The following is a 22830-nucleotide window of genomic DNA, read 5'->3' on the forward strand; positions in this document are numbered from 1 at the left end:
GGTTCAGTGTTGCCATTGTAGCGTTTTTCCCGTTACATCTAGAGATTTTGGCTAATGATCTAGCTATCAAGCCGCTAGCGGTTTAGTGAAAATATCTATTTAGGACTTTTAGTAGGGTATAATTATTGTATTACTTAAAATCTAGCGATTTGGTGTTCTGATGTAGACTTTTTTTGGGGGTGAATCTAGCAAGACTGAATTTTTTTCCCTGGCAACACTGGGCGGGGCTGAACACAACACAACACAGCATGGCCGGCAGGGTGCTGGGGCCGGCGCTGCGGCGCCTACTGTTTCGCCCACAGACACGTCTGCAGAGTATGTATACCATCTGTAAGGCTCCCTGGCGTACTTGTGACCATTGCTTTTTATTGATTATATCTCGAGGTGCTGTCGCGGCCCGTGACGAGGTGACCACGCCAACAACGCTGCCCTGACCTGCCCTGCCCCTCTGCCACAATGCGATACACGGAAATAAATCCCGCGATATATTCCCCCAGACCATGTTTTATGGAGCTGATGTCTTATGAACGAGTAATTGCCGATGACAAGGCCATGGCAGTGTGTTGTAGGTGCACCAAGGGTATTATTTTACAAGCTCCAGCTCCAGCAAGGGAGCAAGGAAGAAGAGGAGGTAATTGTGGAGATTGACTACTGTGTGTAACGAAACACACGAGAAATTAATCCAGTCAAGGAAAGGTTTGCCGGCGCCGGGGATCGAACCCGCGACCAGCGTAACTGGAAAGCCACTGCTTATCCAGTCGGCCAAAGAGGTACCCCCCTGGCAAAGGGAGTTATGGGATGCTCACCCATCAGGCTAGTCGTGTCACTACACCTCAACCATAATATGAAGGCACAAGTACTTAAAAGTAAAGAAAAAGGCTGACCATCTTGGGGAACCCGTGGGAAATCGGGGTTTTTGGGTGGGGGAGCACATTTAAACTACCCCAGCCGAACTTTACATAACCTAATCTATCGGGGGGGGGGGGGGGGCTTCGCTCCTGTTGACCCCCTTGGACCCCACCACATAACACCTTCCGCTTATGAACGTAAACAGATACAATCACTTATTGGCATCCATCAAAATGGCGCTGCCCCACTGCACCACCATCAGGGGATTCATTTAGAAAATATATATTTTTGCCATGAGTAGAACACAGAAATGCTTTATTTCAGGTAGACAGCATCAGTGCAATACCTGCTTTTACCCCACAATTTCCCTGGTCTTCATAGCCCTCCCCACTACCAGGTGTTTTAAGTTTGGTGAAGTGGAGAGGAGTAATATCTGTCACTTGTAGACACAGTATATGTATGATGCACTGGTAAAACTAGGGAAGTACAACAGTATGTGAGACCTTGGAAAGGTTATTATTCTCGTGGGGGCATTATTGGAGGCATGTAGTGACTCTCCATATTTACCGAAAAGGAGCTACCTGGTTACAGTGGAGCCCCAGCTCAGCTGTGGCACTAACTGATGGAATTCAACTGAGTGTAAGCGTATCACAGTGAAAGACACCTATGTGCTTTATTAAGTTCTTTGAGGTGATACAACACACTGCCATATTGCTTTTACATTAGAAATTAATTGTACGAAAGATATTTATTTATATAATTAAAATGAGCGCTTTGGTTAGAATAAAAAGTTATTGAGGGGCCAATAGGGGCACACACCCCCTGTTAGGAAAAGTTAGGTTAGTTTTACTTTAACCATTTAAGGGTGAGTGTCCAACTGGCAGAAATATTGGGGAGTTCCGTTAAAGGATGAGTGTCTCATGCGGACCCCTCTGTTTGCTTTCACTTCCCTTTAAAGAAAAAAAACCTAATGATTTGCGACAAACAGTTAGCAGATTATTTCAAAACACACTGAAAACTACCCAAAAAAATAGTTTCGTCTGCCAGTGCGAGACAGCCGTACTTGCAAAATTTTACCTCTCCAAGTACCTTATGCAGTGCCAAGGTGTCCACATTGAGTCTGGTTGACTTCTGGAATATCACACTTGGGTCATGTTGGCTGTTGGCTCTCATCCTCCTGTACATGATGGTGGAAGGAGCCAGCAGTGTGAGGGGTTCAGAATAGCCAAGGGACGTTTTTCCCGGCTCTGTTTTAGAGGCTATATATATATATATATATATAAATATATATATATATATATATATATATATATATATATATATATATATATATATATATATTATATATATATTATATATATATATATATATATATATATATATATATATATATATATATATATATATATATATATCTATATATATACTTTTCTATCCCTTGTAGAATGGTAATTTATGAGAAAAATGGCAAACATACAGTAATACCTTGGTTTACGAGTGCCTTAATTTACGATTGTTTTAATTTATGAGCAAAAAAATCACCAAAAATGACAGTGACTTGGTGTACGAGCATCCTGTTTGTACAAGTAGAAGACACAAGTGCTCTGAATGGAAAACAATGGGAATGGGATATCAAGCTGGTGTCACACTGGGCCTTTTTCCTCCAACCTCATTGGCTGTAGGTGCAACTGGCATCTCCAATATTTCTGGATGTGCGTCCCACACAACCAAGGTCGGTTGCCCGTGTCTGCAACATAACCAAACCACAATAGCACAACCTCCAAGGGGGGACTTCAACTTTCGGGTGGTCTTCAGCCCCCGTTTATCTTTCATTATTTTAATCGAATCAAACTAAGCCTAACGTCACTTACAGAAAAGGCTTCTCCCCCATTGCCTTAAGGGGAGGCAACGCCAATTATGGGTGAGGGTGCAATTTTTTTCGGCTGATTTCTTTGAAAAAATACACAGCTCATAGTGTCTTGTCAAAATAAAAAAAACTGTAAATTTCATTGGATTTGGATGAATGCTTTCAGAAAAAATGAAAATACTATACTTGAAAAATAGGAAAGTTGTAACGGATTTTCTAGCTTGTAACGGTCATGCACAAGTTTGAATTTTTGTCCCTTTAATAACCATACCTGTTGCTACACTTTCGCCGTGGCATATTTTTTCTAAGTGTTTTCACAGTTCTGTAATTTGATGAGAAACATGTTGAAAGAAAAAACAGTAAATTTTATTAACAAAAATATTTCTAAATAAATCACAACTAAGAAAAGTAAATTTTTCTTATGGCCAAAAAAATAGGGGATGCATTTAGCTTTCCATAGGTATATTCACATTTACAATCGGTTAATTAATAAGTGAGTAATATCAGCTTTAATAACAAAAACTTTTGTTTCGAGATATGGCTTGTTTTCTGTAGACTTATGGTTGCTCCCACATAAACATATCAAAATATTTGTGTATTGTTGTAATAGTGTATTTGAAGGCTACTAAGGATATAAAGACTTCTTTTCTCATTTTATTATGAGCATGATTTTTCAGAAAAGGCACCTGATCCCTTTCTACATGTGAGAGGTGTGTCCTCTTTTCTGCCAGGTGCCATCGTAGGATACAGCAATATCCAGGTATCCCGTAGCTGCAGCAGGCTCCACGCCAGTGTTCCTGTAGTGCTGAAAAACTACCTCTATTCCCTTCTTCATCATATCTTCATATTGACTCTCCATCCTCTTGTACAGGTATCTTGTGTACCTGTCAAACTTGCCCTGAGAAATGGAAGGCATGCTGAGGGCTGCAATGATGCGGTTCAGTCCAGGTGCTCCAAGGTTATTGATGAGGGCTTCATACACCAATTTTACATTAATTTCAGTGATATTCCATTCCTTCCCATCACTATCGGTGATGGTCCCATCACGCTCTGCGGAGGTACCCTCTTCGGAGGTTGGCAGCCCTCTTCGCTGATTTATAGCTGCCATAAGGTTTCTCAGATTGCGCTTATGCCTTTTTAGTCGTCCCATCTTGATGTGAAAGCAAAAACAACCAAGAAAATCTGTCAAGTAAGGCGTTCAATGGAAGGGTAACGCTGGCAAGGGTGGTGACAACAACCTTCCCGTATGACAGTCTGTGAGACCACCACCAACACTCGGTGTTGCCATTTGATGCTCAAAATTGTAAAATGCTAAAAAAAAATGTCAAATAAAAAAAGGCTTCAAAATGATGCAGAGTGACGGCATACATGCCACCACGTGCGCAGGACATTTAAAGAACCTTTAATTGACGGTAAACAAAGCGCATTTTAAAATAGAAAGAATTGAGATAAGTGGATGCGGTTTTCACAGAAAACCCGCATTATTTCAGGGATAACAAAACTGTTAAAAACCCAATTTTGAGGTACGGCTCGAAAAATTGATTTTTGGGGGGCGTTGCCTCCCTTTAATCCTGCTCTGACAATTACCCTTAAAATATCACCTTTACACATTTGTTAATAATATGTGTTGTGTATTTTGACTGGGTGTTAGGGGCTAGATCACCATTTGAGGGAACTTTCGTAATTACTCAGGTGAAGATTCCTTTTTAGTCAGGTTTGCTATGCTAGGTATGCTCTGTCCATTAATGACTATTTTTTCCTAGAAAATAAACATGTTTTATGTCAACAGAGAGCCGTCACTTCTTATCAGCAAGTTACCGCTGTGATGAAGTATGGACAAAGAGGCTGGAGAACCCTCTGGTCAGCAGCATAAACCCAGGTGAGTGACAAGGCTGTACCTGCATTGAGAGAGCTTCAGGTTAATCTTGGCTAAATACTGGGCCATGTGTCACTTTGGAGTAAGAGTCCGTATGTAATAGTAGTTTAATCAAGCTCAGTTATTCTGCTTTGAATTTAGCTGCAGATATTTTTAATTTCCAAGTCTAAGAGTAGAAGACTGGTTCATAATTTGAAACTTGTGAGAAACTTACTATGGCAGGAATCTTTTGGGCTCTATTTCACCTACTTTGAACGACTAAGACTTACATTTATAATTAGACATAACTACTGATAGGGAATAGCAACAAAAACTCAACATCAAATGCTTTTAATGTGCTTTCTATTAAATAAATAAGTAGTAGCTGGAAGTGCATTAACTTACTGAGAGCCCACACCATCGCCACCTTCCTCTGCAGCCAGACATGCAGCAGCATCCCTTAACAGTGCACTCCTCTTGTGTTGCAGTAATTCATGATCTTAAAACTCAATAAAGTCATCAGGGTTGATAGAGCTGATTGTGGCAACAGAGGCAATATCACATACCTGCATTCAGTTGACCCTGCAGGTACACAGCTTCCCGCAGGTGGGGAGGTGAGCCCAGTGGGACAACAGATCAGCTGTGCACACCATAAATGGCATCCTATACAACATCTCCCCTCACAATATTCCCACATCAACTCTTATGGGCAACCCATTACTAAAAGCAGTAACCATGGTTGAAAAACATTCACAGTAGGCAAGAAGATGCAGAATTGGTAACACTGGCCACACTCAGATAACTATGATGTCTCCTTTGTTTTAAAACATGGGTGCCCCTCCCTGCTTGTGCATTCAACCCCCCTAGCAGTGACTCCTTGGATTATCTTGACACAACTTGTTACTTTCTCCACCATTTTTGCATGCCCAGTGGGTCAACTGAATGGAAGTCTTCATCAGTGGCACTCAGGTTTAGGTACTGGATACAGCAGAAGGACCACCCACTCAGTCCTCCCAGGCAATGGGAAGATAGGGAGAGAGAGAGAGGTAGAGATTTGCAAGTCCAGGTTGAGAATCCCTTATTCGAAATTCCTAGGATCGAAAGTGTTGCGGATTTTGAAATATTTTCTTTTCACTATTACTCATAGGGGTATCTGCAGGCCCTTTTGATATTTTCAACAATATCGTTACACCCCAGAGCACACAACGATGAGTAACAAGCAAAGGTGTTGCTGTTATGGCTGCTGACAACAAACTAATGCATTTCATTCTGTGGAACACCATCTCACCTCCTCTAAACCTCATCTTCACTTCCTCACCGAAGCACAGGTTTCTGAGGCTACTGACAGCAACCTCTACTCTGTTCCCTCCTACTATCTCTATCCTAAATTTCAATCCAAAGCTGGATGTTGCGCCTACGTGCGCAACGACATCACTTCCTCTCGTGCCCACGACCTTGACTCTTCTGAATTTTCCACCATCTGGCTAAGACTTCATTGTCATTCTATTACTAAATACATCTGTGCTGTTTATCTCTCACCTAACTCTACTAACTATGTAAAATTCTTTGACTATTTGAATTCTAAAGTGGAGCACATCTTGACTCACTCTCCCTTTGCTGAAATCTCCATCTTGGGAGATTTCAATGTTCACCACCAGCTTTGGCTTTCATCCTCTTTCACTGACCAGCCTGGTGAACAAGCCTACAACTTTACTCTCCTCAACGACCTAGAGCAGTTGGTTCAGCACCCTTCACGTATTCCCAACCGTCTTGGAGACAAGCCCAACATTCTAGACCTCTTCCTTACTTCTAATCCTTCTGCTTACTCTGTCAAACTGTTCTCTCCGTTGGGCTCCTCTGATCATAACCTATTTCTGTTTCCTGTCCTATCGCTCCTGTACATCCTCTGGACCCACCAAAGAGGCGATGCTTCTGGCATTTTGCTTCAGCTCAGTGGGACGACCTGAGGATGTACTTTTCTGATTTCCCGTGGAATGATTACTGCTTCCAGGAGAGAGACCCCTCTGTGTGTGCCCAGTACATCTCAGAGGTGATTGTCTCTGGAATGGAGGCATACATTCCATGTTCTTTCTCTATTCCTCATGCTAAAAAGCCCTGGTTTAATCATGCTTGTTCTCGTGCTATTAAAGATAGAGAGGCAGCTCACAAAAGGTTCCAGAGCCTTCGAACTCCCGCTAACTATGACCTTTACATTTCAGCCCGGAATCGTGCCAAATCTATTCTTCGACTTACCAAAACTTCTTTTATCAATAGAAAATGTCAACACCTTGCTTCTTCTAATTCTTCCCATGACTTCTGGCATCTAGCCTAAAATATCTCCTCCAATTTCACTTCTTCCTCTTTCCCTCCTCTCCTTAACCCTGACGGTAGCACTGCCGTCTCATCTGTCTCTAAGGCTGAGGTCTTCGCTCAAACTTTCTGTAAGAACTCCACCCTGGACGATTCTGGGCATATTCCTCCTACTCATCCGCCCTCTGACTCCTTTATGCCTGTTATTAAGATTCTTCCAAATGATGTTTTCTATGCCCTCTCTGTCCTCAGCTCTCAGAAGGCTTATGGACTTGATGGAGTGCCTCCTATTGTCCTTAAAAACTGTGCTTCCATGTTGACTAACTGCCTGGTCAAACTCTTTCGTCTCTGCCTATCAACATCTACCTTTCCTTCCTGCTGGAAGTATGCCTTTGTACAGCCTGTGCCTAAGAAGGGTGATCGTTCCAATCCCTCAAACTACCGCCCTATAGCTTTACTTTCCTGTCTATCTAAAGCTTTTGAATCGATCCTTAACTGGAAGATTCAAAAGCACCTTTCCACTTCTAACCTTCTATCTGATTGCTAGTATGGGTTCTGCAAGGGGCGTTCTACTGGCGATCTTCTTGCTCTCTTAACTGACTCTTGGTCATCCTCTCTTAGCCGTTTCGGTGAAACTTTCTCTGTTGCGCTAGACATATCGAAAGCCTTTGATAGAGTCTGGCACTGCCCTCACTCAGATTCTATCCCTCTCTCTGTTCCTTTATCTCTAGTTTCCTTTCCGGCTGTTCTGTCTCTGCGGTGGTAGACGGTCACTGTTCTTCCCCTAAACCTATCAACAGTGGTGTTCCACAGGGCTCTGTCCTATCACCCACTCTCTTCCTGTTATTCATCAATGATCTTCTTTCCATAACACACTGTCCTGTCCACTCATACGCCGACGACTCCACTCTGCATTATTCAACTTAGAAGACCCTCTCAACAGGAAGTACACGACTCCAGACTGGAGGCTGCAGAATGCTTAACCTCAGACCTTGCTATCATTTCCAATTGGGGCAGAAGGAACATTGTGTCCTTCAATGCCTCAAAAACTCAATTTCTCCACCTATCAACTTGACACAATCTTCCAAACACCTATCCCCTATTCTTCGACAACACTCACCTATCACCATCTTCAACACTAAACATCCTCGGTCTATCCTTAACTCAATATCTCAACTGGAAACTTCACATCTCTCTCGCTAAATCAGCTTCCTCGAGGTTGGGTGCTCTGTATCGTCTCCGCCAGTTCTTCTTCCCTGCGCAGTTGCTATCCATATACAGGGCCTTGTCCGCCCTCGTATGGAGTATGCATCTCACGTGTGGGGGGGCTCAACTCACACAGCTCTTCTGGACAGAGTGGAGTCTAAGGCTCTTCGTCTCATCTGCTCTCCTCCTACAGATAGTCTTCTACCTCTTAAATTCCGTCGCAGTGTTGCCTCTCTTTCTATCTTCTATCGATATTTCCACGCTGACTGCTCTTCTGAACTTGCTAACTGCATGCCTCCCCCCCTCCCGCAGCCCCGCTGCACACGACTTTCTACTCATGCTCATCCTTATACTGTCCAAACCCCTTATGCAAGAGTTAACCAACATCTTCACTCATCCCTCATGCTGGTAAACTCTGGAACAATCTTCCTTCATCTGTATTTCCTCCTGCCTACGACTTGAACTCTTTCAAAAGAAGGGTATCAGGACACCTCTCCTCCCGAAATTGACCTCTCTTCCAGCCACCTCTTTTGATTCTTTTTTAGGAGCAGCGAGCAGTGGGCTTTTTTTTTATTATTGTTTCATTTTTTTGTGCCCTTGAGCTGTCTCCTTTGTTGTAAAAAAAAAAAAAAAAAAAAATAGCAACACAATACAAGGTCAAGTAAAAACAGCTCCAAAACCGCCAATCCGCGATTATCATTTTTCCTCGCCAACTTTCATTAACCTGTTCGTGGTCAACCACGTCACCTGATGTGTTAATGTTGTTACTCCCTCTGGTCAACCACGTCATATGACGTTTTATTATTTTTTTTCCACGTGAATGAAATGCCTCTAGCGGTTTATAATTACGTTTATTGAAGTGTCAGGCATCTTTTCTCAAGTGATGACTTTATGCGCGGCAGTTTTATTGGTTCAGAGCATGCTTATACAGTATGGCACGTAGATGTCGACTCGGCGCTCTCACTGATGAGCAAATTCAGCTTCATTTCAATGAAGAGGAGGGTGATACTGACAGTGAATCTACAATAGATGATAGTGATAAAGATGAAGATTATGTTTTTCAAGAAAGTGAAGAAAGCCAATCAGCAAGTGGATCTGAATATTATCCAGCAGACACAGCAGCAGCTGACTACTACTCAAACATATGCTCTGGACCTACTCAACTATCTTCTCCACCCCCTTCCACCTCTAGGTGGTTATATCCACCACGTGGTGGCAGAACGAAGATGGCAAGATGTCGGAGTTCATCAAGTGAAGATGAAAGCAATGCGTCTCGTCCAAGAGTGACTCCCTCACCCGCCCGTGGTCTCACTCCAGTCAGAAAGACGCCTGCCCGCCGATCCTGTAGGTCACGTGTTGTGCCACATTTCCTTTTTATGTTTCCTGTTCAGAATTACTAGCCTATTTTGAGACAAATTGTGTTCATATAGCCTAGTCATACACTATCATAAGAATGTAGTGTTGTCCAAAAGGAAACAATTGTTATGCCACATTTCCTTTTTATGTTTCCCATTCATAATTACTATTTTGAGACTAGTTGTGTTCTTAAAGTGATACAATATCATAAGAATGTAGTGTTGTGCAAAAGATAAACAATTGTTAGAGGAAGAGTTGAAAATAATATCTCAGTGGTGAGATTACGTCTGGCAGTGCCGTGCCACAGATGCCAGTTAAATGCCAGCGGGGCATTTAAAAAAGGTAAGGAGGAAATTTCCGTGTTATTTTCTTCATGTGGAGATATTTTTGGGTTCATTAGGCCAAAAAATTTGTTTTCCATTTTTTGTGACCAGGGGGAGTACACATTTTGTAACATAGGTAACCACGAATGGGTTAAAAACAGTACAATTGGGCTGGTAAACCACGGACCCGGTAACCCTGCAGCACACAACAGCTGTGCGTGGTGGACCCTTCCCATCACTTTATGTAATTTTCCATTTGTGACGCGTCATGTCAGCATTCAAAAAACTTTCAGATTTTTTGAATTTTGGATGAAGGATTCTCGACATGTACTACCATTATTGTTTCAATGCACTACTAATATAGTCATAATCATTTCCTCTACTACTACAATTTTTATTTTGTATTTTTTAGTGGAATTTTACTACGACTTGGATCAGAAGTACAAACATGAAGGAAAAGTCAGTGCCATTGACGTTGATCTGGTAAGTTATTTGGGCTATTTCAACCATTTTTTCCCTTCCCCACAAGATTTTGTGGATCATCTGGGTGTTTTATTTGAGGGAGCATATGTAACTGTTAAGCTTATGACATTAGATTTTTTATATTTACCTCTTTAATGCCCTGTCTCCTCTTGGGAACTTTTCCTCAAAGGGGTAGCCATGCCGAAAGTCACCATTTTTCCCTGTTCCAACAGTATATAAGTGTACATATATGTGTATGTATGAGTTAGGGTAGAGAATATAACAGAGTGTTAGATCTGGTGTGGAAAGAAGATGGAGGAAGTGATTGAACTTAAATACCTAGGGATGGTTCCATATTATTACAGGAGCATGAAAGGAGATTTGAGGTAAAGATTGGTATAAGAAATAGCATGAAGTCATAACAAATAGAATGAGACATGGATGTGGAATGTAGCACAGCAATCACAAATATGCAGAGGAAGGATGAACAGTTGTATGGGCTTTGTGCTTATTGCCCGGTCCAAGATTCAAACCCAGGTCTGCAGATTCATAGCTAGGCGTGCTAACCTCTAAACCATGGTGATGAAGTTATAGTTAAATACGTTTTATGAGAGAAATGAAAGACAGAGCAGGAGATTTAGATGCAAAGCAGTCCTATTTACAGATGATACATTGTTATTGGCAGAAAATAAAAGGATGCTGCAGAGGACTGTAGATGAATTGACACTAGAGTGTAAGAAGGAAGCTAAAAGTAAATATAGGCAAGAGTAATGTAGTGATTTAAGATGGACAAAGAGGAGACCATCAATTTTTGCAAAGCCATGCAGAGTTATGGCAAAGAGAAAGACAGAATGCAAGATTTGTCCGGGGAAAGAGAAAATAAAGGAAGTGACTGAATTGACCTTGTAAAAAGAATGTATGAGAGCAAGATTAAGGGAAATGGTATCAGGGAAAAACCACCAGTAAAGTGGTTGAATATAGTGAAGGAGTATTGGAAAAATAGAGTTGGCAGGTGAGTAACTTGATTTGGTGAGAGTGTCTGAACAAGATTAATGGAGACTCCTGGCATGGCCACCCCCTTGGGGAAAGTTCCCATGAAAGGGCAGGGCATCAAAGATGCAGATAGATGGATAAAAGTAAAAAAAAACTCCCCTTCCCTCTTAGTTTGAAGTAATTTCTATAATTCTATCATGACTAACCATAATTGCTTAGTTTTAATATCCCATATGTACCTTTCCATTTTAGCATAATTACCGTATTTCCCGCCATATAAGACGCACTTTTTTTCGAAAAAAGATTTGAAAAATCACCTTGCGTCTTATACGCCGATGGTTAGGTTTTGGTAGGCCTTGGGGTTATTATTACTGGTACAAAACCAACACCCAAAACACCTCCGTTTGACACAATAGTTCCCAGATGTCCCCAGAGTGAAATACACAGTATTTTGCAGCATGTAATGCGCACTTTTTTTCACTCGGAAAATGCCAAAAAGTTACCCCTGCGTGGTATATGCCGATTGCCGAAGATACAAATTTTGATTGATTTAAATAATGAATAGTGTGATGCAATAGAAAAGGAAAGTGTGAATAAGCAGAAGAGAGGAGAAGGACATGTGAATCGATAAAACCATACAGATCACAAGAAAAAGAAGACGCACCACACGTGGGAGCCGAGACACGATGTGAACACTAAGCAAAACACACAACACCGCCGTGGCGCATCAGTCACCAGTGTGCCGGGTACCTTGATGGTGATGGTTAAAGCGAGTATTACACGGGAACAATATATATTGGCAAAGCAGGGTGCTGCCTGACATGACTCTGCTCGGTGACCATAGGGTGGATTAATATGGAGCTATATCTGCTGTGCAGCGACCTGGTCAGCTGACGTTTTCTGTGATACATGTTCGAAAGAACAGATATCCGTGGATGACTAAAGTGTTTATTTTAAACGCATTTTTGTTTCTCATTGTAAAAATAACTATATTAAAACATAATATGATTGATAAATTAATCATCATCTATTTCTACTTGAAAGTAGGTATATGGTCCCTGAAAGTCAAGATCAAGACCAAGATTGCCATCAAATATAGCATCCCTGTCTGATTAGTTCCCTCAGTAGCTCAGCGAAAGTTACCGCTTGTACACTGCACAATGAGTGAACCTGCCAACCAACCCTTTAGTTTACCATTTCAAAGTCAGAGCTGCTTGGGGCAAGAGCAATGTAATTCTTCAACCAACAGTTGAACACTTTGAACACAGAGAAGGGCACAAAGCAACATAGGGTATCATAGTCATAATTGTAAGTAAGGTGGTCTAATGTAATACTGCATACACATTGAGTTCAGGGAAAATGTGCAGTGTTTTATTCATCATTCATCATCATTTCATCGACGCCTGCTCCTAGGAGCTCCCACCAGGGGATGGCCACGGCAGAAGAGCTTCCAACTTTCTCTATACAGACACTCCCTCCTTGCCTGCTCAAAGTTTCTCAAAGATCTTTCCCCCCTCTCCCTAACATACTCTTGCACCCTATCCCTCCTGAAGGTCGTCCTCTAGCATTCCCTCCCTCTATCTCACTCACATACACCCTTCTGGTCATCTTACTCTCCTCCATTCGCTCCATGTGGCCAAGCCACTTTAAAGTCTGTTGCTTCACTTCTTCCACCACTCCACGCTTCTTCCCTTCACCCCCGTGACACATTTAAAAATGCTCGTACACACTTTCATTACTCATTCCATCCATTCTACTCACCACAAGCACTCCTCAAATAACTAATTTCCACTGCCTGCACTCTAGACCTCTGGCTTTCATTCCAGGCCCATGTTTCACTTGCATATGTGAGGGTTGGTACTATTATTGTATTTCTCAAATCCCTCTTTACCTCCATGCTCACACTTCTGCCATTCATGATATGTCCCAAAGACCCTACCACCCTTCTTCCTTGCAATGCCCATTCTTTTGTCTTGTCTTAAACTCATTAACCTCCTCCATTTCTTCACCATTCAAAATTATTTTGCATTCTTTTTCACATTCAATTCCCACTCTATATGGGCATACAAAATCCACAACCTCACTTCTACTCTGCTCACAAACCATCACTTTACTTTTGTTGACATTTACTTTCAGCTTTCTCCTTTTACATACACTATCAAAAACACTGACCAAATTTTGAAAGTCACTTTCATTTTCTGCAATGAGCACTGTGTCATCAACAAATAAGGTTGAATTCAGCACCCACTTCCTTCCCTCAGCGTACATTTTTACTCCAACTTCCCCAACTTTGCCCCTCATTTCTCATAACACCATCCTTATAAATATTGAACAACCATGGTGACATGACACACCCCTGCCTTAACCACACTTTTATTTCAACGTCTTATCTTGCGTCTTATATGGAGGGAAATACGGTATGTAGCCTACAATAAAATCTATCCTTTTTCTCAGTTCCTGAATCGAATAGATGACCCGAAGGTAGATGGTCTGGCGGAGGAGGTGGAGGAGCTCATGCATCGCCTTCGCCGCTCTCCAGAGACCATCCACACCCTAGAATCAACACACTATGCAGTGGTGCGGGCACTGCTTGATGGAGGCCACACACCCACCCTTTTGCAGCTCCTCACTGATCCCATGGCCTATGGCCTCTTCCCTGACCACATCACATGCAATTTGGTCATGCACACCTTTCTTAGCCGTCAAGAGTACACAGGTGTGTTAGCTGAAGCTTCCAAGATGATAGTTTTTCCTTAAATCCATTGCTGACAGTGTTTCTTAAAAGTTGTCCAAGTATTAAGCAATAAGAGAAACTATACAGTTTTAATGAAAATATGCACATTTTTCGTACCTTGCCTATCCTTTTTTATCCTTGTGCTGAGATGTTTGGAGCTTCCCAGTGTACAGAAAAGGATACATACAGCAGTTAAGGAACCTTGCAGTCCTTTCCTTATGAAGCTGTGTATCAATTTACCACCCTGTCTTTTTTGTTTATCCCCGTTATAAGATGACAGGAGTGTCTCTTGTTATTGTTTGTGTCTTAAAGGTTATCTAGGAAAGGATATGCATAATCACAAATTGTACCTGCCCTTTATATTTCCAAAGCAAGTATACCTAGAATCAAAAGTGGACCTTGTTCTTCCTCATACTGTCATGTGTATTTGAGAGTAGCTTGCATTCATGATAATCTAGCTGCCTTTACTCCAAATTGTTCCTTCATTCCTCGTTGTATATTGTTTTAGTATAGTCAAACCATTTCAAATAGTCTGTTTGGGTGTTCTATTCTGCGGATCCTTTCCTCCCCTCTGCTCTGCCACACAGTCCCAACACCTATCCCTTCCCCTCATGTTACCTTTATGTAACATATGAGAGAGAAAAATAGGTGTTGGACTGGACTATTTGAAATGGTTTGACTATAGTTATTAGACTGTTTGAACTCTGAATGATGTTGTGTTAGGGAATATATGGCATTAATTCACTCTTCTATTCCTGTTTAGCAGGATGTGCTTGTGGACTCAAGGTTTTTATAAGTTATGCATTCATTCATCATTCTATTCTTCTAATATTTTGTGTTAGAGCTGTGGTATCCAAACATTAATAGTCAATGTACCACTTGAAGTTTTTTGGCACTGGTCATATAACCCTTACTCAAACTTTAAATTCAGAAAAGATAGAATAGAAAAAAGGGTCAGTAAATTTGGTTTAGTCTCCAAGTACTGTCATGTGTCTGAAGCAGACTGTTTCAGCAAACAGGTTTGAAAGACTGCATAATCCCTGAATTCTTGTCACATAGCCTAGCTTCAGAACCTTTTCTAACTCTTGTACTCATGTATTCCTCTATCTTTTTCAGCGGCAGCACGAGTAGCATCCTATCTCATGCTGCAAGAGGACTTTGGGCCGCCCCTAACACAGGCCCTCGTGTTGGCTTCATGTTACCGCTATGTTACCAGTGAGGACAAGCAGCCTTGGGAGGACTACACGCCCAAAGTGGAGGAGCCCAAGGAAGAGGTGAGGGTGCAGCTATAGCATATGCTCCAAACTTTACCTTCATTTTATTATAGTCTGTTCTATTCCATCTGTCCACTCGCGAACGTAGATGTGGCACCTGCGCATCGCTAGTTCGTGATTCCGTGAAGATCAACTTTATATTCTCAATGATATATTGGAATGTTTGTGTGCATAAAAACCCTCAAGCACACGAAAGAACAGCTTGTATATCAAACAGTATAGTCTGATCATACTCGAATGGTTTATAGCCTTTTAGATACCCATATTTCATCTCATTCAAGTACATAAAGTGACTTCTGACTGCAAGTGTCTATACATAAGGAATTTTGATGTTTTGCATATAAATAACATGGATAATCAAAATAGCCTAGCATCACATTAAGCGGTTATTATTTACTATTTCATGTTATTTTGAATATTGATTGTTATTTGCATGCAGTAAATTATTAAGATACCCTTTATTTACTCGTGCAAAGCCAGATGTCTTTTAATATACCTGAAATGAGATGAATAATATGAATTTGAAAAACTGTAGATCACTTGAGCATGATGTGACTATGTTCTTTGATACAAGCTTGTCTTTTTGTGTGCTTGTATGTTAGATTATCGATGTAAATGACCAAGTTGTTTTTTGTATACATAAACATTCTAATATATTATTGAAAAATAAGCTTGAGTGTCTATCACGACTGTTGATTTTCATGTATTCACGAACTAGAAATGCACAGGTGCCACATCTAACAAAATTCCCGCTTGTTGGTGGACAGATGAAATGAAGCAGACTATAGTGATCTCCAAAATAAACTGTTCTATCCACTCTTACACTGATGACTTTACTCTGTATTACTTCACATTTTTAATAAACAACACTCTCTACAGGAATTGTACAACTTAAGGCTGGGTGCCACAGGATGATTAACCTCTGACCTGAACTGGAGCAAAAGTAACTTGGTGTTCTTTAATACTTCAAAACCCAGTTTCTCCACCTGCCAACTCAACACAACTCTCCAGACATCTGTCACCTATATTTCCATCACTCAACTGTCCCCTTCTACACCAAACATTCTTGATTTCTCCTTGACTCAAAATCTCAACTGGAAACTTCATATTTCATTTCTTGCTAAATCAGCTTCCTTGAGGTTAGGTATTCTGTATTATCTCCACCAGTTCTTTTCTCAGACCTAGCAGATAAATATATACAAGGGTCATGTCCACCCCTGTATGGAGTATGCAGACTTCAGCAGAAAACACATGCCGTCATTCTGGAAGTGGAAGCAATCGTTTGGCTGTGATACGTGATTACTGGGATGAGAACAGACTTTTGTCATCTATTTATTTATTATATATATATATATATATATATATATATATATATATATATATATATATATATATATATATATATATATATATATATATATATATATATATATATATATATATTTACATTTGGCTCATTGCCGGTAGACTTTTATCATGGGCCTGGTGGTCGGCCCCAGCCTGTTAGTGGTGCAGGCAAGTGTTTTTGATAGTGGCACCATTCTTGCTTGCCTCATGCTACCCCCCAGAGCCCCACTTAATCCTCTTTAGAGAGTTTCTCAAAAGTCCAGGTTGATAAATGGTCGATAGAATAGCATGTAGGTAGTCTTAGGCCACATGGTGATGACTTAAATTTGTAAGCTTGTAGCAACAGGTGGAACTTAAACTTGGACACTACACCCACACGCTGACCACTCAGCCATGTTTTGTTGGTTATGCAGCTCAGTTTCCCTTTTGAAACAAAAAGAAGTACTGTAGTAAGTAGTGTTGGCCCATGACCATTACAGCAAACATTGAACTTTGTGTGATAGTAACAAAAGGATGAAAAAAATAATTTCATGTGAACATGCACTTCTATTAGATATAAACTTAACACATTTCTAAGTTATACTGAACTGATTCTTTATCATATTATACTTTGTAATATTTTGATCATACTGTATTGCATTTTTTCAATACCATCAATGCTAAATGGAGCAGTTCTTGCTAAGCTTTTCAATCATCCTGGGTTTCTCAAATTAATGTAAATGCACTGTTTAACTTGAGTTTTACTTATTACACATCTTTCTTGCAGGAAATATACATATAAATGTGTGTGTGTGTGTGTGTGTGTATTTACCTAGTTGTGATTTACAGGAACGGAGCTATGCTCGTGCTGTCCCGTCTTTCCAACTACTTCTGTCTAATTTGGCCTTAACTGCGCTTATTGACTTAGCCTGTACCACTTCCCTCTCCAGCCCATTCCAGACCCTCACACATCTCTGTGGGACGCTGTTCTTGATGTCTCTTCTACAATTTCCTTTTCTCAACAGTTTTCCGTTTCCTCTTAAGTTTCTCTCTTATCAAAAGGTCATCTCTATCCAATTTCTCCAGACCATTCATCACCCTGTACACAGCTATTAAATCTCCTCTTTCTCTTCTACTTTCCAATGTAGGGAGGTTCAGCCTCAACAATCTTTCTTCATAAGGCAGGTCGCTCAGCCACGGTGCAATTTTTGTTGCCGCTCTCTGTATCCTCTCCAGTTTTCTAACGTGTTTCTTAAGTGATGGCAACCAAGCCACTGATGCATATTCTAGTCTAGGGCGTATCAAGGTCACAATTAATTTCCTTACCATGTCCTCATCAAGGTATGTGAACGCTGCTCTGATGTTCCTCAGCAGGTTGTATGTCTCAGCTGATATTTTATTCACATGTCTTTCTGGAGACAAGTTCTCTGTGATCATCACTCCAAGGTCTTTTTCTTCTGTCTTCTTGTCTAACTTATCCTTACCCAACTTATAATGTCGCTCTACTCTCATTCCACTCTTTCCAGATTCAATAACACTGCACTTTTTGATATTAAATTACATTTCCCACTTCCTGCTCTATTCCCACACTGTGTCCAGGTCTCTGGAGCAGCAAGCAGTCCTCCTCTTTTTCTACTCTTCTCATTATCTTAGCGTCATCAGCAAACAGACTCATATAGCTATCCACTCCTTCTATCATATCATTAACATATACTGCAAACATAATCGGGGCCAACACAGTGACTTGCAGAATCCATTCCACTCCACTCCTAGTCAACGGAAAGAATCCGGCCTGAGCGGGGCTTGAACCGCCGCCTGTTTGGCCATGAAGCCTTGCAGTGTGGCGCTCTAACCAATTGAGCTACCGGAGCAGTAGAAATATACATATAAATGTGTGTGTGTGTGTTCTTTCATGTGCCTGCACGTGCCTGCACATGTGTGTATGTGTGTGTAAAGTTGGGAAAAATTGGGGAAAGGGGAAGAAAATGTCCCAGATGAATGAGATGTCAACCATGTACCCTTTGACTCTTGCTTTTCCATACTGTGTAGGACAATTATGCTGTCTGAATTCTTGCACAATTTGAGAATGATCTGTACTGGATATATCCCCTTGAAAATTTAATTGAGTACTGTAATATACTACTAATTCATTAGTTTTTCCTTACTAACTGACATGCTAGTTTAGAACTAGAAACAACCCTAAAGTTGAAATTGTATTCCTGTTCTATATAATAACAACCATCACACACACACACACACACACACACACACATTTATATGTATATTTCTACCGCTCCGGTAGCTCAGTTGGTTAGAGCGCTATGCTGCAAGGCTTCACGGCCAAACAGGCGGCGGTTCGAGCCCTGCTCAGGCCAGATTCTTTCCATTGACTAGGAGTGGTTACTGTCCCCCCTTGAGCCAGGGGGATGGGGTGTGTGGTATGTGAGGTCCTGGCAGTACCCAGAGATCGACAATAATGAGCACTTGCTCACGTCGTGAGGGTACCTGCTGGCGAAAGGGAGTCCAACTCGTGATCAGGCTGTGGTGAATTACACACACACAAACACACACACACTCTCTCATCAAAGTTAATTTCCTTCTCAGGTCAAGATCAGAGTGAAGTACCTGCGCAACCCTTACTTTGATGACCACTTTGACCTAACGGACCCAAACCACATTGTAGGCAAGACCCTAGCCTGGGCATCTCCCCTGGTGGGTGGTCTGGTGGGCAGGAACTGTGAGGCCCTGGGCTGGGCACTGTACAATAAGTGGGAGGAGTTGGAGGCTGCACTGGACAAGCTGAGGGCAGGGAAGGAACATATTGCTGCCTCTGTGGTGAGTTGTTGGTGGATTTGTTGTGTTGTGGATGTCTTTCTCTATTTTGGCAACACTTATGCAAGAAAGTTTGTGTAGTACTGAGTCATGAATTCAAAGTTGCAACTGACTAAATTGTATGAAGAGGAGGAATGTGGTTGTGGCTGGGGTGCAGTTGTGATGAGAATATTTTAAGGACATGAGGGTTGACAGTGGAGGTTTGAAAATGGAAAGGTGTTGTTACAGGTTGGGAGTAAAATAGAAGGGAGATATGGTGGAGAGGCACCATGGGAGCTGCTGTATGCAGATGACTTGGTAGTAAATGCAGAGACAGCAGAAGTGAAAGAAAAGTTTAATAAATGGAAGGAATGAATGGAGGAGAGAGGTTTGAAAATTAATATTGAAAAAACAAAGTACATGGTGACTGGAAAAGAAGCAAGAGAAAAGATTAAATTGGGAAAATATCCATGTGGATGCTGTGGGCAGGGAGTAGGTGTAAATTCAGTCTTGTGCACATGTTGCAGGCAGTGGTGCCACCTTAGATGCTCAGGCCTCAGAAATGTAAGAGGAGTGCAGAATTTTACATGCCCAGCTTGCATAAGGAGACAGCAAGGACAAGAAACTGAGAGGGATGAACTAGAGGTGAATGGAGGAAAGCTGGATGAGGTAGAACATTTCTGTTATTTGGGAGATGTTCTGGACTGTGAGGCGGGAGTGGGGAGGACAGCGAGAGCGAGAGTAGCGGCAGCGTGGTTAAAGTGGAGGGAGGTGGCTAGTTTACTCGTGAATCGTAGCATCCCTCCAAAGACCAGAGCAGGGGTGTTCCAAGCGTGCATTAGATCAGTGATGTTGTATGGAGCAGAAACATGGGCTCTAACTAGAAAATTGATGGAGGTATTGAGAGCAAGTGATCGCAGAATGCTGAGGTATATGGCGGGGATCAGGTGGCAAGATAGGGTGTCCAGTGCAGATGTAGCTAACAGATGTGGAGTAGAGGACCTGGAAACAGTCCTCAGAAGGGAAAGAATCCGATGGTTTGGACATGTGAAGAGAGCAGGGGAGGATACAGTGCTAGGAGTTTTGGAGAGATTGGAGGTATAAGGAAGGAGACCAGTTGGTACACCTAGGAAAATGTGGAGAAGGTGTATACAGGAAGACTTAGCATTGATAGAATTGGATGAGCATCGGGCAGAAGACAGAGTAGAATGGAGGAGAGCCATAAAGCGTCCAACCGCTCAGGAAGAGTGAAAACGGATGTTAAACAAAATGATGATGATGATGATATGGTGAAGAGTCAGGCATGTGTTTGCATGTTTATCCTCATTACTGTTGGGTCCGATTCACTAATTTTGAGGGGGGATATATGTATTATGTGTACCATAATTTTTATATAGGTTTATCCCAGTAATTTGGTACATCATGATATATATCTGAAAACTAAATGCTGATCTATTGCTTTTAGCATTAGTTGCTACCTTTGTGTTTTAGAGGAAGTGTTCTCTATCGGTATTTTGTTTGTCTTGATAGATCTGTTTGGAAACTAAAGTGCCAAAATATTGCCTTTAGCACACACTACTAGTTCCTCTGCAGTAGTGGATGAGGTGTATATTTTATTTTGGTGTATGTTTTTTTTTTACATACCGTAGCTATGTATGTTTTTTACTACCAGTAAGCACAACCCACTTGTCAAGTAAAGTTCATGCTGTATGTGTGTGTGGAAAACCATACTATAATAGACCTTAATGATTAATAGATAGAGTGGATCTTTTATGAGAGCAGCATGTTTTGGCACTTACAATGTATAGTTGTTTTCCTTGGCATTTCTTTTACTGTAGAAAAAAAAAAAAAATCCTTGCTTTCCTTTCCTTTCTGTTTGCCGCTTTCCAGCTTTTCCCTCCCTTCTTTCTCATTTCCGTCTCTCCCTCCAACTCTTCCTTTATCTAATTTCCTCCCTTTTCCTCCCTCAACTGTTTCCTATTCTTTTTCTTCATCATCTGTTTTCATCTCTTCCCAACCTCTGTCCTGTCCTATCCTCCTCCCTTCCTGTTCCATTTCCTTCTTTCCAGGTGCAGACAACAAGTGTAGTGATAAAAGAGTGTCATCCCTTTCTCAGGCAAGTCAGGTGAAGAGTCTCGTGGAGGGCGTGGAGGATGTTGCAGTGCGTGAGCGGCTACTCTCAGCTGTGGCACGTGTGGAGGTGGCAGAGTCAGAGGCAGGAGATCAGGACCTTGAGGCAGCCATCACAAAGCTGGCTGAGGATGCTGCCAAGGAGGCTGAACCACTAGACATTAAGACTCAAGTGAGGAAACTTGTTATAGTTGTGAAATTGTTAATACTATTTTTAAGGCCCCAGGGATCAGGTTGTCTTGGCTGTTACAAACACTCTTCCTTTGAAACTTACAATTCTGCTTACCTGAGTTTTTGTGACATATGTAAGCATGAGCATAGACTGGTCAGGGCCTGGGCGGTGCACAGCATAGGAACTCGATGGAGATGACAAGACTGTGGAATTTGACTAGTGAACAGACTCATAGTTTTAACTGATTTAGTTATAAATCTAATTTTCGGTATAACATAAATACAATCAATATATGGACATTTATTTTCCTGCATTACATTTGAAGTTGAACTATGTAATTCATTAATTATTTCAGACACACTGATGAATTATTATTATTATTATTAGTAGTAGTAATATATCAATATAGGACTGGCAAATGCTGGCACACCTGCAGCCTCTGCATCCCCAGCCTGTGCTCCTGCCTCCTGGCAAGAACTGGTTGGTCTGTTGCCCACAAATATTTGCCTATATTTGCCTTTTTTTTTTTAATATCCTGTTTATATGAATTTTTACATTAACCCTCACACATGAAATGCACATGTGTCAAAATGTCTGTGCAAAACATCACTTTACACACTAATGCAACAGAAAACATTTGAATTCATTGAAAAAAGGTTTCTAGTGTAGGTGTGAAAATTTTTGACAAGTCAAGATGAGCACAAGTTTTCTAAAAGTAATGAACAGGTAGCATTGTCCCTGCCCAGAACATGCTGACCAGGAGGAAAATGTGTCAGCATGTACCCGTCAGGCTGGCGGCTTGCACGCTGTATCCCCACTTTTTTGTGCAGTGTGTTTCTCATACATGGGATATGACTCCTCACTGCCACATGGGGTGACTCAGTCATGTTGATTTAAGTTTTTATTTATTTTCTCTAATTGATGAAATTTTCATAATGGAATATTTGTTATCACCTTGCAGATAAATTCCTTGTGAATCTAGTGATATATATGTGCCTACTTATGAATTACTAAGGGAAGAAATGTGCCTACTAAGCAACGTTTTGCAGGGTACACAAGGAGGCACAAAGTGCTTCCCAACGGATGAGGTATTGGAAAATCCTATGAAACTTATTGATGTGAGAGAGGGTTAATACAAGTAATTCACTGATTATCTCTGATA

General features: G+C 41.3%; 1 protein-coding gene across 1 annotated transcript in view; it reads left to right on the forward strand.

The window, feature by feature from the left end:
- Positions 1-192: 192 nt before the first annotated feature.
- Positions 193-22830, forward strand: part of LOC127001934 (uncharacterized) — a 25341-nt gene continuing 2703 nt past the window's right edge. Inside the window, exons 1-7 of the mRNA XM_050867185.1 lie at positions 193-315; positions 4506-4595; positions 10179-10249; positions 13676-13937; positions 15072-15229; positions 19160-19390; positions 21483-21668. Coding sequence (XP_050723142.1) covers positions 249-315; positions 4506-4595; positions 10179-10249; positions 13676-13937; positions 15072-15229; positions 19160-19390; positions 21483-21668 — 1065 coding nt within the window. The 5' untranslated portion in view covers positions 193-248. The remainder of the gene's footprint in view (positions 316-4505; positions 4596-10178; positions 10250-13675; positions 13938-15071; positions 15230-19159; positions 19391-21482; positions 21669-22830) is intronic.

This window comes from Eriocheir sinensis, chromosome 22 (assembly GCF_024679095.1).
Source record: "Eriocheir sinensis breed Jianghai 21 chromosome 22, ASM2467909v1, whole genome shotgun sequence".
Lineage (NCBI taxonomy): Eukaryota > Metazoa > Arthropoda > Malacostraca > Decapoda > Varunidae > Eriocheir > Eriocheir sinensis.